General features: G+C 40.1%; 1 protein-coding gene across 1 annotated transcript in view; it reads left to right on the top strand.

Annotated features, from left to right (window-relative positions):
- hs6st1b (heparan sulfate 6-O-sulfotransferase 1b) overlaps positions 1-13,689 on the top strand; it is a 160,288-nt gene extending 146,599 nt beyond the window's left edge. Inside the window, exon 2 of the mRNA XM_060900023.1 lies at positions 11,317-13,689. Within this exon, the coding sequence (XP_060756006.1) occupies positions 11,317-12,022 (706 nt within the window). The 3' untranslated portion in view covers positions 12,023-13,689. The remainder of the gene's footprint in view (positions 1-11,316) is intronic.
- The last annotated feature ends 1,757 nt before the right edge of the window (positions 13,690-15,446 follow it).

The following is a 15,446-nucleotide window of genomic DNA, read 5'->3' as shown; positions in this document are numbered from 1 at the left end:
GGATGTCTCACAGTGGTAAACATGGCCTTGTCCCAACTTTTTTGAGATGTGTTGTTGTCATGAAATTTAAAAATCACCTAATTTTTCTCTTTAAATGATACATTTTCTCAGTTTAAACATTTGATATGCCATCTATGTTCTATTCTGAATAAAATATGGAATTTTGAAACTTCCACATCATTGCATTCCGTTTTTATTTACAATTTGTATTTTGTCCCAACTTTTTTGGAATTGGGGTTGTCGATGCAAAAGTGTGTCGGGGGGGGGGGACAGTAAAAAGTTCGCTTGGGTGTTTTTTTGTGTGTGTGTTTGTTTGGGTGGGTGGGGGAGCTACAGTGAAGTTCAAAAGTCTGAGACCACTAATGAAAATGCTTCTCTGTTTGGCATTCTTTTTCAATTTAACCCAAAGCTTTTCATTACAAATGACATTATCAGCAACAACTTGAGTGAAAAGTAGCATCTTAGAAATATTTACATGAATTAAAAAATGTGTTAGCATTTGATATGTCCCCGCCCCCTTATTTATTTATTTATTTATTTATTTATGACTATGTGTACTCGAGTTGAAACAGACTCCATAAGTTTGTGTAAAACCTGATGATCCATGTTAGATGAAATCCATCAGGGTGTTGTCTGAACACATGCTTCAGTGGAAGGGACAATACTCCCAGAAAATCATTAACATGGTCAATATCACAATTTTTGCTTACATTTAAATGGTGACCAAGAAATTGTGCAAAATCTTGCATATCAAATAGTCCAGATGTTGCAGATTTTCTTTTTTAAATGAATTTGAAAATGTTCTGTTTATTTCTAGCTTTAAATAAATAAATAAAAAATAAAATAAAAAAATTTCCGAATTTCCATATGGTCTCAGACTTTTGAACCCCACTGTATGTCACGACAGATAAATGTTAGCAATACTGTATTACAGTTAATGACCAGTTATTTAATTAAGTCTAATTACAATTTATGTATTACCGGTAGTTAAGTGAAATACTCGGAATGAATATGTTTAACTGAATATTCTTGGTATTTAGTGCATTTTTAAAATAACCAAACTATTCATTCAATTAAATAATAATTTGTTGCATCCCTAGTGGCAAGTGTATTCAGAATTTCTTCAGAAAAATATTATTTTTAAATTAGAGGGAGAGTTGCATTCTTTTGCATGTCCTTTCGTGGTTGTGCAGACAAAAAAAGACTCTCAGCATCCTCTCTACTTGAGACTAGGAGTGGATCCGTTGAAGACATTCAAGAAGGTTTTTCTCAGCATCACACACACATTCAGCAGCCCTGAGCAGGAGAGAGCAAGGCTGAAAGATGGTGTCTTTGTGTTCAGTGCTATGCAGAGGAGCAAGCAGCACCGTATTCTTTGTGCACTCGCAAATGTGATTCGGGATGTTCAAAGGCTGTTTGGCAGCGGGAATGCGGGGCCAGGATGCAGTAGACGGCTGAGGGAACCCTGTGGCAGCTGGCTCATTTTCTTTTTTTCTCCCCCTCACATGAATAATGTACCAGTGCTCCACTTCTCCAATTTAAACTCAGCATACGGAAATTAAGCTGAAATTGGGACACAAATGTGCAAACAAATAAAGATGCATGATCTGTACAGTATGTGAGTGAGTGTGTGGGTGGGTGTATATATCTTTTTTTGCTCTTTCATTTTTCAAACTTTTGTCCCATTTTTCCCCCATTTTGAGAAGGTACATGACCAAGCTGAGAAGCAAAATCTGCATTCTTTACAGCTACTTCTCTCCAGCTGTGTCGAAATGGGTGACTTGTTAAAATCCAAATAGTTTTCTTCCTCAGAAAGGCCTGTGTGTTCTGTTGATATCTTGAAGCCACTCGATTTGTATTTATAGCAAATTGTGCTTCATGGTGACCCTTTCTTGGTGTCCCTCAAGCTCACACCCTGTTTCAAGCCCCATCATTGTCATTCCAATTTATATCAGTTAAACAATACACACTGAGTTTGTTTGTTTGTTTGTTTGTTTGTTTTTCCTCAGATCTCCAAAAATGTATTGGACCATCAATAGACATGTCAATAGATACCTATTATACAAACAATATGTGCAAATATGCTGAAAATGCTCCATTAATTTTGTTGTAGCCTAAAAACAGTGGTGCATATGGTGTTATATGTAGAATATGTTCGAATTATACAATTAAGAGCAAAAAGTAGCAAACAAAGGCAAGCACATGGTGCAGTGGTTAGCACTGTCACCTCACAGCAAGAAGGTTCTGGGTTTTGGGTTCAAACCTCGCGGCTGACCGGGGCCTTTCTGTGTGGAGGTTGCACATTCTCCCTGTGCTTACTTGGGTTTCCTCTGAAATCCTACAGTCCAAAGACATTTGGATTAGGTTAACTGACTCCTCTAAATTACCTACAGATGTGAATGTGACTGTGAATGGTTGGTTGTCTCTGTGTTAGCCCTGTGATAGCTTGGCAACCTACCCAGGGTGTACCCCACCTCTTGCCCAAAGTCAGCTTGTATTGGCTCCAGCTTCCCCGCGACCCTGACAGATAAGCGGTATAAATGATGGATGAAGTAGTAAACAGTAATTGGTTGGTTTCCAAGATTTCGAGTTGTTAACCTTATACACACACACCACTATGTGTGGTGTTGTGGGTTTTTTTTCTTTCCCATTGAGACAGCACTCCATACTCATTCACTCTTTAAATCTGGTGTCTGTCTCTATGCTGATATCTTCAGGGCCAAGTTCTAGCTTCACTTCGTTAATTAGCTCAACAGCCATGTGTTATTAGTATTGACTGGTGTATTAGAGAGTAGGCTGACCAGCCATTACCTTTTTATTGGCTAGAAAAAGATCTTCTAATCTTCTGGGGCATGTGCATGAATTTAATCACCTTGGAAATGGGGAGTGGTGTTATTAAAAAGCCAGCTCAGCTGACTTCTGACTGCAACTGCTCCAGTTTACAAATCATAATGGGCTCAGGGCACTGTCCCTGAGCATGGTAAAGATGATTCAGGCTGATAGAGATGGATGGATTGCAGAGGAGGAGAGACATGAAAGAAAAAGGGCTATTGAGAAGTGATAGATTAGACTTGGAAATGTACAAAACTGCATGAAGAATGCAAAGCATGTTTCTCATTGCTTGCACATAATTCTCCTTTAGTATGTGGTATGTGTGTGTACAGGAAGAGGCTGTAATATAATGAGGTGGGCTTCTCTGTGTCAGGTTACTTTTCTGCAACTTATGTCTGTTATGACAGCCATGGATTGTTGCTCTTGGTTTCCTCACTTCCTTCTCTTATTCCCCCCAATGCATATTGTCAAAGTTGTTATTTAGAGCTCTACATCCTTTCACTTGCTCTGACTTTCTCCTCTTATGCACCTAGAATTTCCCTTTTCTTATGCTCTTCTGTCTTTCCCCAAACATCATTTCTCATTCTGCTCCCAGGTTGTGTAAATTGTCAAAGTATGGTGAACATATGCAATTATCATGCTAAACACAGTCAGGTGTTACTTATGTAGCTCAGATGCCACTTATCTTCACTCCTTTGTACAAAACAGTTCATATGTGTATTCTGCCCCCATGTGCCTGCTCAGAGAATTTCATGTGCCATGCCAGGAATTTTCCATTGATGAGGTGCCAGTACTGTTCCCACTATAATAAACCAGCAAGTGTTGCATCCATTACATCCATCCATCTATTACCTATACTGCTTATCAGTCTGGGTTGCAGGTGAGCTGGAGCCAATCCCAGCTGACGTCGGGTGAGAGGTAGGGTACCCTAAACAAGTCACCAATCTATCGCATGGCAAACACAGTGATGAACAACCATTCACACTCACATTCCTATGGGTAATTTTCACCTATGGGCAATTTATAGTAGCCAGTTGAACTAATCCTCATGTCTTTAGACTGTGGGAGGAAACCAGAGCACCCAGAGGAAACTCGAGCAAGCACAGGGAGAACATGCAAACTCCACACAGAAAGGCCCCAGTCAGCCATGAGGTTCAAACCCAGAGCCTTCTTTCTGTGATGTGACAATACTAACCACTACTCCACTGTGCTGACTGCCACATTTTCACCAGTTTAATAATGTGGGAGTTCTAGAAATGATATATATATATTGATTAATATAGCCTTAGGCTCTAAAAGTATAAAGGATAAGACTTCGAAAAGTCTAGGCTCTAAAAGTAGAACAGGCCATTTCTGTCAGGGTGCAGGCACTTATGGATGCAGACGCAGGGAAGAGCGGGGAGAAGCAAACTGCAAACTGAGCCAAAACGAAGAGCAGGAATCATAGTCAGAGTCACGGGCAAGGATCAGTTGATTGGCAAACAGGATAACACAGAGAAAACAATAGAACGAGGTCGGGGACTGACCGTAGATAACGGTCTAAACGCGGGAAGTCAGGCAGAAAGTAAACAGCTCGGTAAAGTTAGGCACAGAAACACTAAACAATACTTCGTGACGCGAGTGTGTGAGAGCTGGGCTTAAGTAGGCGAGGTGATTGCTGAGGAACTAGAGACAGGTGCAATTAGTAATCAGGTGGCAGAGGGCGCTGTGACTCTTGGGTGTTGTAGTCCAGTGCAGCCATGTTTGGAGGCTTTTCCAAGCCTGTGTTTTCAACACTGTTACTGACAGTTTCTAGGAAAAAGAAGGGTTAACAGAAACTATTCAGCTATAGCTGAAGGCTTGGGTCCATCCATTATCCATAACCACTTATTCTGTGCAGGGTCGCAGGCAAGCTGGAGCCTATCCCAGCTGACTATGGGCAAGAGGCGGGTACACACTGGACAAGTTGCCAGATCATCGCAGGACTGACACATAGAGGCAAACAACCATTCACACTCACGGTCAATTTAGAGCCACCAGTTAGCCTAACCTGCATGTCTTTGGACTGTGGGGGAAACCAGAGCACCCAGAGGAAACACATGCAGAGAACATGCAAACTCCACATAGAAAGACCCCCGTCGGCCACTGGGCTCAAACCCAGAACCTTCTTGCTGTGAGGCGACAGTGCTAACCACTACACCACTGTGCTACCCTGAAGGCCTAGGTGCTAATACTTATTAAAATGTTACCACCTAAGCTTAAAGGTTTTTTTAATACATGTTTTTCAAATATAATGCTTAGAAAAACATTTAAGAAGAACTCACACAAGATTATCTCTGCCAAAAGTATGCATCTCCTTAGGTTTCCATCTCTCTTGTCTTTACACTCTGTTAGCTTTTCTATTTTCAACATATGTTAGGTCTCGACACTGGCAGATGTATTTTTCTGGATTTGGAGAGAATCTGTGAATCGCACTTAATGCCAGCATCTAATGTTTCTGAATCGTTTTAAATGTAGGTCTGACTTGCATCAAACACAGCAGATAGGCATTGATTTTAAACACTGTTTCAAGCTCTGTGAGATGTGAGCCTGCACGTGTAGTACAGTAATGCAGGCAGTTAGGTCTAGTGGGGATTCTAGATGTTGAATATTATGTGCGATGGGATATTTTTTGGAAGTTTGTGTGCAGCAAATGAAACAAGGCAGTGGGCTGTGTTTGGCCCTCTGACCTTGAGTTTGGCACACATGTTATAAATAGCAATTACGTGTCCAAAGATTGGTCCTGAAAGATTTATTCTTGCATTGTTCACTTTTTAATGGTTATGTATAGGGCTGTACCTGATTCAGAATTTTGCCAGTCGAATCAGATTCGGCTGTTCAATATGAATATTTGTTTCCCCACTATCTCACAATTAGAAAATCCACTGGCACAAGTTCCAGTGATGAGTTCAACCATGCTCTGCAGCTCTTGGTGCAGCTCACTGTGACTCTTTGTGCAGCCTGTGGTGCTACAGGATGCACCACTTTGTTCTTCATTTTTTTATGTTTTGGATTATTGGAATAATGAGATCGGCAGAACACATGTATTTCTGTTTAGATGAAGCTCTTATAGCCTATTTTTTGATTTGACTTTAAACATTAAAAACAATGTGTAAATGAAACATGTATAGTAAATCAGCCTAGATAATTGCTAATGGCCACCAGTGCAACTTATCTGTTTTAAGTAGTTTGCCATGTTCAGTGTTATTGAATGATAAGCGAATTCTTGTACAGAGTTTAGATTTAACTTTTTTTTGCATTTTCCTCAAAAGCTTGAAATGCCGCCATACTTTAGACTTCTTCTGAGACATGGTTATGTCCCAAACCCATGATGTCACCAGTTCTTGCTTCAAGACCAGTCGCATATGTGCTGGAGCTGAACTACTGGCATGGTGGAAAAGTGTAGAACGTTCTAGGCGCAAACTCACTAACTAGCACTGACACCTTGTCAGTGGAAGGTATGAGTATCTCAGCCTGAGACACTCCATGCTGTGTGAGCTAGTCCCACCTGCAATTCTTCTACACCATTAGATAGCAGCCGTGTGGTGACTTTCTACTGCATACGCCTAATCAATGATTTTTGCAAAGGCTAGGACTTTGGATTTTTTATTTATAAGTTGCTTTTTAAATAAAGTTCCAGTCACTTCATAGCTGTTGGTGTTTTATGACACTCTTTTGATAATATAGTTCTGTTGCTCCTGCTTCAGAAAATTCCCATAACAGTATTTGATTCCTAGTATACCATCATGCTGTATAGTATGGATCCCCATAGCTTTTTGTCATTTCTTGGTTTTTATACACACTGAGATTCCTTGTTAAATGAAACATTGCTGTTCCATAGGTAGTGCATTTCCCCTGCCTCTATCTTATGTTGATAAAAAGCAGGGATGAACTGAGGTTACCTTGCACCCTGCTTGGCCAAAAAAAAAAGCACCATTTAAATAAGCAAATACTTAAGAGCCTTTGATTGGATAATTATTACAGGGATTAATATGTTTCAGTCAGCAAGCATTCTTTTAACCCTAACTGATACAGTGAGTAACTTTTCTCATTTCTTAAAAAAAAAAAAAAATTGTCGGGGGACATATCCAATGGTCGTGGAAAAGATGTTACTGTGTTTCAAAAGTCAAATCATTGGCCTGCATCAAGCAAAGAAAACAACTAAGGAGATTGCTGAAATTACAGGAATTGGATTAAGAACTGTCCAAAAAATAATTAAAACCTGGAAGGATACTGGTGAACTGTCAACTTCAAAGAAGAAATGTGGTCCAAAAAAAAAAATCTTGGCTGACCATAATCGGAGCTCACTTAAATGCTTGCTGAAGTCAGATCATAAAAAATCAACAGTAGAACTCAGGACGATGTTTAGTAGTGAAAGTAAGACCATTTCCATATGCATAATGCAAGGAGAACTCACAGGATTGGGACTAAACAGCTGTAGGGCCATAAGAAAACCACTTGTTAGTGAGGCTAATCAGAAGAAAAGGCTTCAGTTTGTCTGGGAACATAAAGATTGGTCTGTCAGGGTAAGAAGGGAGGTGCATGAAGCAATGCACCCATCATGCATAGTGGCCACGGTATAAGCCTCTGGAGGTAGCGTTATGATCTGGAGTTGCTTCATGTATCAATAAAATGAAGTCATCTGACAACCCGAATGTACTGAATGATGGAACACCTTGCCCAGATCATTGCTTCATTGCCATAAGCTTGCTGAAGCCTTTCCAGGGTCTCCGTTGCTGATTCCCCACATTTAACACAGAATTGGATGTTTGCTCTCTGGTTTATTGTAAAATTGCAAATGTGCATGTTGTCACAGAATTGCATGTAACACAAGTCCCGATGTCAAGAGCATGCAGCATACGGATTCATGAAAGTTAACTGCTTGCTCTGGCTGCACATGCATGACCTTACCATGCTCCCTACGTTCACAACAGGAACAGTCCCGGAACTTTTTGATTGCACCTCATAGGCTTGTAGTACTTGAGTCCGACTCGTGCCCTAATTTTAAGGACTCATGACTTGACTTGGACTTGAGCACTGATGACTCGGACTTGGACTTGGACTCGTGCATTAACTGCATTCGGACTCGTAAATTGGAGACAAGGACTCAGATTTTTTCTTTATTTTTTGTAACATGCCATAATAATTTGGCATAAGATATTTATATCTACATTAATATTTGTACTAATTTCGTGCAAGAGTGTCACACCTGTGTGCCTTGGCGCATGCATCAGATAGACTCGCGGGCACGCTCCGGACAGCGCGCACCAAGCGGACTCTTGTGCCCGCCGTAAACGACTCGCACCTGCACAGGATTAAGGCACAATCAGTGTACCTATATAAAAACTGTGAAAGCATACTTACTTTGTGAAGTATTGAGTTGCGTAGCTGACACATTACCGAGCCTTATTTCCTTGTTTGGTTTTCTGATCCCTGATTTCCTGTTTCTCATCTTTGATTCTGCCGAGTCTGCGATAGCCTTGTGCCTCGTTCGACCTACGTATTGCCTGTTTCACTGTTTTATGATTTTTCCTGCCATTCTGGATTGTTTACCTGTCTTCACTTGTATTAATAAACACACCTTCTGCACTTACATCCGTCTCCCAATCATCTCTAACAGAATACTTCGCGCTCCCTGACAAAGAGAATACACATTCATCTGTTCATAGGCTACATCATGTTCAGGAACAAACTCATGTTAATGGTGCTAAAACAGCCACCGTCAAATGGTGTGGTTGGAGTCTTGTTCTCGGACTCGACTCAGATCAGTAGTGGACTCAACTCTAAATTTTTTTTTAATGACTTGGACTTAATTCGGACTTGAACACTGGGGACTCGAGACTGGACTTGTATTCAAGGTTTAATGACTCGACTACAACACTCATATATTCAGCAAGTATCCCATCCTTGTCATTAGGATAGTGCAATCATGGTCATCTTTTCCAGCCCCCATCCTGGAATACCACTACCCTATGCATTGTTTTCCATGCTCTAGCACATCTCATCCAGCTAACAAGTTAACTATCTGCGTCTTACAAAGTCAACAGTGTATTAGAACGGGGAAGCACTGTTTCATAAGAGCTAAAGCTAAGTGTATGATTGCCTTTTAATTTGGTCTGCCCCAGTGGGCATGTCAGTTTGTTTTTTGAACAAATGAACTGTATGTTTATTCTGTACCTTGGGAGTTGTCACGTCCCTCTGGCAAGTGTATTTTATGCCCGAGTGGGTGTATGTGTGTTTCATTGTGTCAGCAAGGTCAAAATCAGCCTTCCAGCTTCACTGCATTACAGATAACTCTGATTACACTTAGACTCAGGAATGTTCCAGCGTTTTTTTCCTCTCCTGTGATGATGTTTCAAGATGTGGACCTCTGAGAGTGCAGTCGGGACAGACAGGAAGAGAAGTGATGGACAGAATGAAGCTGCCAGGGTCTCTGGGGCTCATGTAGAGGCCGTGACTGCAGGTTTATGGTTTCGATTTATGGGTGATTCCGTGAGTGCAGTGCCATTTAACCCTTGCAATTATAACAGTAACATTTTCCCCAAACATTTTTCAACGTTGAATCTACGAAATCTGGCATTTAACCATTCAAACCCCCCAATATTTTTAAATGTTTATTTTATGGTTATTTATCATCCATGCTAATGGCATGAGGACCTTCTAATGATGTACTTTAAATTATTCATCTCATCTCATTATCTCTAGCCGCTTTATCCTGTTCTACAGGGTCGCAGGCAAGCTGGAGCCTATCCCAGCTGACTACGGGTGAAAGGCGGGGTACACCCTGGACAAGTTGCCAGGTCATCACAGGGCTGACACATAGACACAGACAACCATTCACACTCACACCTACGGTCAATTTAGAGTCACCAGTTAACCTAACCTGCATGTCTTTGGACTGTGGGGGAAACCGGAGCACCCGGAGGAAACCCACGCAGACACGGGGAGAACATGCAAACTCCGCACAGAAAGGTCCTCGCCGGCCACGGGGCTCGAACCCGGACCTTCTTGCTGTGAGGCGACAGCGCTAACCACTACACCACCGTGCCGCCCCTTTAAATTATTGTTATTTTTAAATTACTAATTTACTTTGTCTATAATTTGAGTATAATTTGTGTTGTACAGTCTAAGTAACCTGCTTAGTCAATCACAATACAATTCTATAAATTATCTTGTTGGATAAACTGTAGCCATGAAGGGACAGATTTGACCAGCAGTGATCTCCAGATTTGTCTTGCTGTTCAGAGATTCTTCAGTGAATTATCAAAGTTGATTAATGTGCATCATGAATGCAGTCTGATTCACATCAAATAAGATGGCAAGAGACAACTCTTGCATTAAATTCTGTTCCTTTGATTTGCATGATGCAATAAGAACATGGGTTTGTTCAACCAGGCAAATTTCTCAACAATCCTATTACTTCCTGTCTTCCTGACATCTGGTTCCTGTGTCCAATGAAGATGCCATTCTTATACAGCATTGGCACCCAACATCTTCATTAGTCCTGTTCCGACTTCCTGTTGTTCTAGTGTCCAGCTCCGGTGCCCAGTTAAGATTTTTTTTTTCTTTTCTTGTTCACCACTGACATCCAACATGGTTTTTGTCCATTGTGGGCCACTCAAGGCAAAGCCCAGTAAGTGCTGTTTTCTGAAAATACTTTCTGTGCGCCAATTCCAAATTCACATTTAATTTGAAGGGTTGTGGCCAGGGTACTTGCCTGCATGATTCTCATACGTCTCTACTGTTCAGCTGGTTTAGTCGAATGAACTGTACTACATTTTTTCTTTGTTTTTACACCATTCATTTGAAATGGCTGTGTGTGAAATATTCAGGAGGATTTGTAATTTCCAAAGATATTGTCAAATATTATGCCATGTCAGTCACTAAGGTACTCATTTTTTACCCCAATAGTGTCTAGTTGATCACTAACTGATGCTTGGCTGGTCTTGGTAGTGGATTTTATTGACATTTGGACTCTTGTAATGTAGATTTACAAGCTAGTAATAACAATGGGTATCAATGTAGATTGATATGAGAGATAAAGAGAGAAAATGGGTAAGCTGTCAAATGATTGCTTGAATTATCGTAGATCCCTGCTTGCCATATTTGACCGAAGAGTGCTAGTAATAAGGGATTATAGTTTGGTAGGTTATGTGCAGTCATAGCCTGGAGCACTAAGCTTCTGAGGGAAAGTGTTGCTTCACTTCTTTTATCTAACTCCCCTTCTTATTTTTGTTTTAATTATTTTATTTTCTGTCACACTGCTAACACCATGTTAACGATAATGATGATGATATGAAAGGCTATTAATGCTGTTCTATATTTGAAGTCATTTTCCCTATTGTCCAAAAGGGATGTGGTGTTCCTAGACGACTGGAAAAGTATGTATGTATGTATGTATGTATGTATGTATGACTGCATGTATGTATATAATATAGTTATGTTTCTTTTATTCCTTTTTTTCAGGAAGTTCTACTATATCACACTTCTTCGGGACCCAGTGTCAAGATATCTAAGTGAGTGGCGCCATGTGCAACGAGGCGCCACATGGAAGACGTCACTACACATGTGTGACGGCCGCACACCCACACCTGAGGAGCTTCCTGCCTGCTACGAAGGCGCAGACTGGTCAGGCTGCACTCTCCAGCAGTTCATGGAGTGCCCATACAACCTGGCCAACAACCGTCAGGTGCGCATGTTGGCTGATCTGAGTCTGGTAGGTTGCTACAATGCATCCACGCTGCCTGAGAAGCAGCGTGCCCGTCTCCTACTCGAGTCAGCTAAGAAGAACCTGCGTGACATGGCCTTCTTTGGGCTCACAGAGTTTCAGCGCAAAACGCAGTACCTGTTTGAGCGAACCTTCCGTCTCCGCTTCATCCGGCCATTCGTACAGTACAACAGTACGCGTGCTGCCGGTGTTGACCTGGATGAGAGCACCGTACGACACATTGAGGAGCTTAATGAGCTAGACATGCAACTCTATGACTACGCAAAGGACCTGTTCCTTCAGCGTTACCAGTACACACACATACTGGAGAGGCGTGAACAAAGAATGATGTTCCGAAATAAGGGTTCTTTCCACAGCCTGGCACGGGAGGAGGGGGCTGGGGGAGAGGGCACAGCTCGGCTGCCCACTGAGGACTACATGAACCAGATTGTTAGTGGATGGTAGCCCAGGAGATCTCTCTTTAAAAAGAAAGAGAGACACAAAGACAGCTTATGGGTGGATAACCCATAATTTCTCCAACCTTTGGAGAAATAAAGTGGTTATCATGGACTCTTTTTTTCCCCCCAGAAATCTTTAAAGAATAAGATGCAAAGGAAACCAGAGAAAGATATTGAGCAGAGGACGTGGCCTTTTCCAACAGAAGCGATCATTATGGGCATTCTCTCTCTTTTCCCCAGGAATCTTTAAAGCGAGAGATGCATAATGAGAGCACTAAGAAATGGTTGGCGAAGGAGCCATTTCTATTTCAGCTCTTGCAAAAAGATAGGGATCATTATGGACCCTTTCTCTCGATTCTCCCAGAAATCTTTGAAAAGACAGAAAAATGCAGAGGCAGAGAAACGGCAAAGATCATGGGTAAAGGAGTCATCTCTTCCTCAGCTCATAGACAGAGAGGAATCATTGTAAGCGCTCTGTATTTCCCCCACAAATAAAGTATAGTTTGAGCCAGACCTACAACAGATAGTAGTTCTTGATGCAGCTAGGGTTTTAGAGTGCACTTTTCTGGACGGGTGAGCACCCTTCCATAAAGCCCAGACCTAAATGACTTATTGTAAATGCTTAATACAATTCAACCAGTCAAGCATTGTTTCAGTGAGCTACAACATAATTCTACAAAGCTTAGTTTTGTATAAGAATGAGAAAAAAAAATTTGTGAATAAAATCAATTGTCTTAGGAAAGTCATTCAAATATCGGGGATATTCAGAATGTTTTATATTCTGTGTATAAATCTTAAGTTTCTCTTTTTTTTGGTAAACTGATGTGAAGTGCAGAGACTGAAAATTTCCACGAGATTATTACTAACAGATGCTGTGACTGAGTTTGTTTTAAGAGAGATATATGTTAATATATAATACAGACATGGCCTTGTTTTTCCAGCATATGTTTCTACCATTGTATGTGCTGACTGTAAGTGCTCAGCCTCTCTGGGTACAGCATTTTATCCATCAGTTTCATGGAGACCTTCCTGGGAAGACATGATCACACCATGAAGAAACAAGGTAATGTCGTGGTTCCATCTACAATCTCAACTGCTTATAAGAATAGTACCAGAAAATAGGGCACAAGATAAACAGACACAACACCTTTTTTTTTTTTTTTTGGAAAAGCATGCTTTAAACACGTGTGTGACTGAAAATGTGTCTGACTGACATATGTGTCTATGCGTGTGTGTGCGTGCGTGCGTGCGTGTGTGTGTGTGCACTGATAGCTTTATTTCTTTCTGTTAAATGAAAGTACAACATGAACGATCCAATATCTCAGTCCCTGCAATTTGGCTTTATCTTAAAGACTCTATATTGTATGCCCCTCTCTCATTCCATGCATTCAAACTGAATAACACAAGCAATTACTGAGATGGTTGGATCCTGTGCAGAAACATGAGGTGGCACTTTGTAATTGTCCCTGTCAATCCTCCATGAAAGCATACTTACCTTAAATAATAAGCGAGTGTGGAAATATGTAGCGTGTGTGTATGTGTGTACAGTTCTATATTTGTGTGAGAGAGCATTTTAATATGAGGCATTTTAAATATGTCTCCCCTTTGTTTTCCATTCATAATCTATATTGTTGTACTGTATTAGTACTTCTGTTATGCTAAATTGATCTTAAAATTACCAATAAAGAAATTTTCTTTAAAAAAAAATCATTTAATCATTTTAATCATTTTCTTCTCAAACATCATGATAACATTTTTGTGTTCTTACAGACAATATTGCATTTTGTATTTGATCTGTAGTAAGTGCATTTTTAAACAATTTAATGTAATGCATAATTTTCTTTGACTTGCATTAATTTAAACAGAACAAATACCGAAATGCATATTACATCCTCTGGGAGGGAATTATGTATTTTCAGGGCAGGGGGGGAAAAAAAACAGAATTAATAACAGAATTAATATTGATGTTTTATTCATTATTCTTATTATACTCATTATTTATTTTTTCAATTATCCATCCATTTGATGTCTCTAGATTGTTTGATTGCTGCTTGTTTTTAATGCATCGTGCTCGTTCAGAGTGATCATGGAAACTCCTCCACAGCTCTCACTGTTCATTAAGCCACAGATGTGTTTACTTGATAACTAAAGACTTTGGAGCATTGGGAGCTATCTAAGCGTTCCTGTGTTGGAAAAGAAGAAGGAAAAAGCCATGGAAGATGAAAGAGAGAGGGTAGATGATGTTAGAGATGTCAGGATGATGAGAGGAAAATGACAGAGGCAGGCAGATGGCAATGACTGCAGTGAAGCCTCGGATGAGCACTTCAACAGCCTCGGGTGAACACTCCAGCAGCCTGGAGTGTTATTTTACACACACACACACACACACACACACACACACACACACACACACACACACACATTAAAACTATACTGCAGAGGTATTGTGGGAAATAAAACATACAAAAAAAAGTTGTATAACTTTCCTTTTCACTTCTCTCCATAGGTGTTCACTTTGAGTGGTTTATTAAGAAGTGAAACTAAACCTCACGTATACACAAACACTATACCTGATGTTTGAGTAGCATATATTCAGTACAGTTGTACTACGCCTCTACTTTTCCTCTCTGCAGTTAGAGTTACATTCTTTATTTTGCATTTTTAGTCGTTTTCATTTCAGCATTTTCCTGTATGTACATTTGCATTTATTGTTGCCTAAATCCAGACCGGAAACCAGTTCAAGAAACAATATGAGCTAATACAGTGCTAAAAGGCACAGAAGAAGATAGTTTCATTCCAGTTCACACCCATGACTGAGAAGGGTGTCTTGACAACAGGATTGTTGTCACGCAGACAAATTCCTTCCAAACTGCACAATTTTATGTCACTTAAGCTCTGCATAAAATCACTCATATATGAGTGATTTTGTAATTATATAGATATAATTTACAGAGAGAGAGAGAGAACATACATCCGTACATACAGTGCCCTCCACAATTATTGGCACCCCTTGTAAAGATTATTAAAAAGGGCTGCCTTATCTTACAAGTGGCTAAGCTAAATTACCCTGTGTTTGTGGTGAAAGTAACAAACTGCATATACACTCATTACTATGCTTGAGTACATAGTACTGGTCCTTCTTTTGAGTATAATTATAATATTTAATTCATTTACATGAATTTTTACAAAAAAACCCCACCTTTGTTACGTTTAGTTTTGATCACTATTACAAAGCTGTGACAGCTGGTGATTATTTAAAATAGATTTACCAAAATATTGAATTTCACCAAGAGTGATAATTTAGATGCATTTTATTGCCACATTTTAGTGGAATTTTAGGGGAGTTTAAAAGCAATAATAATAATAATAATAATAATAATAATAATCCATTCAATCACGGAAGACTGTAAACCAATAAGACAGTATATGTG

The sequence above is a fragment of the Neoarius graeffei genome, chromosome 19 (genome assembly GCF_027579695.1).
Source record: "Neoarius graeffei isolate fNeoGra1 chromosome 19, fNeoGra1.pri, whole genome shotgun sequence".
In the NCBI taxonomy this organism is placed as follows: domain Eukaryota; kingdom Metazoa; phylum Chordata; class Actinopteri; order Siluriformes; family Ariidae; genus Neoarius; species Neoarius graeffei.
The sequence above is the reverse complement of the archived record's forward strand: the minus strand, read 5'-3'. Positions and strand labels throughout refer to the sequence as shown.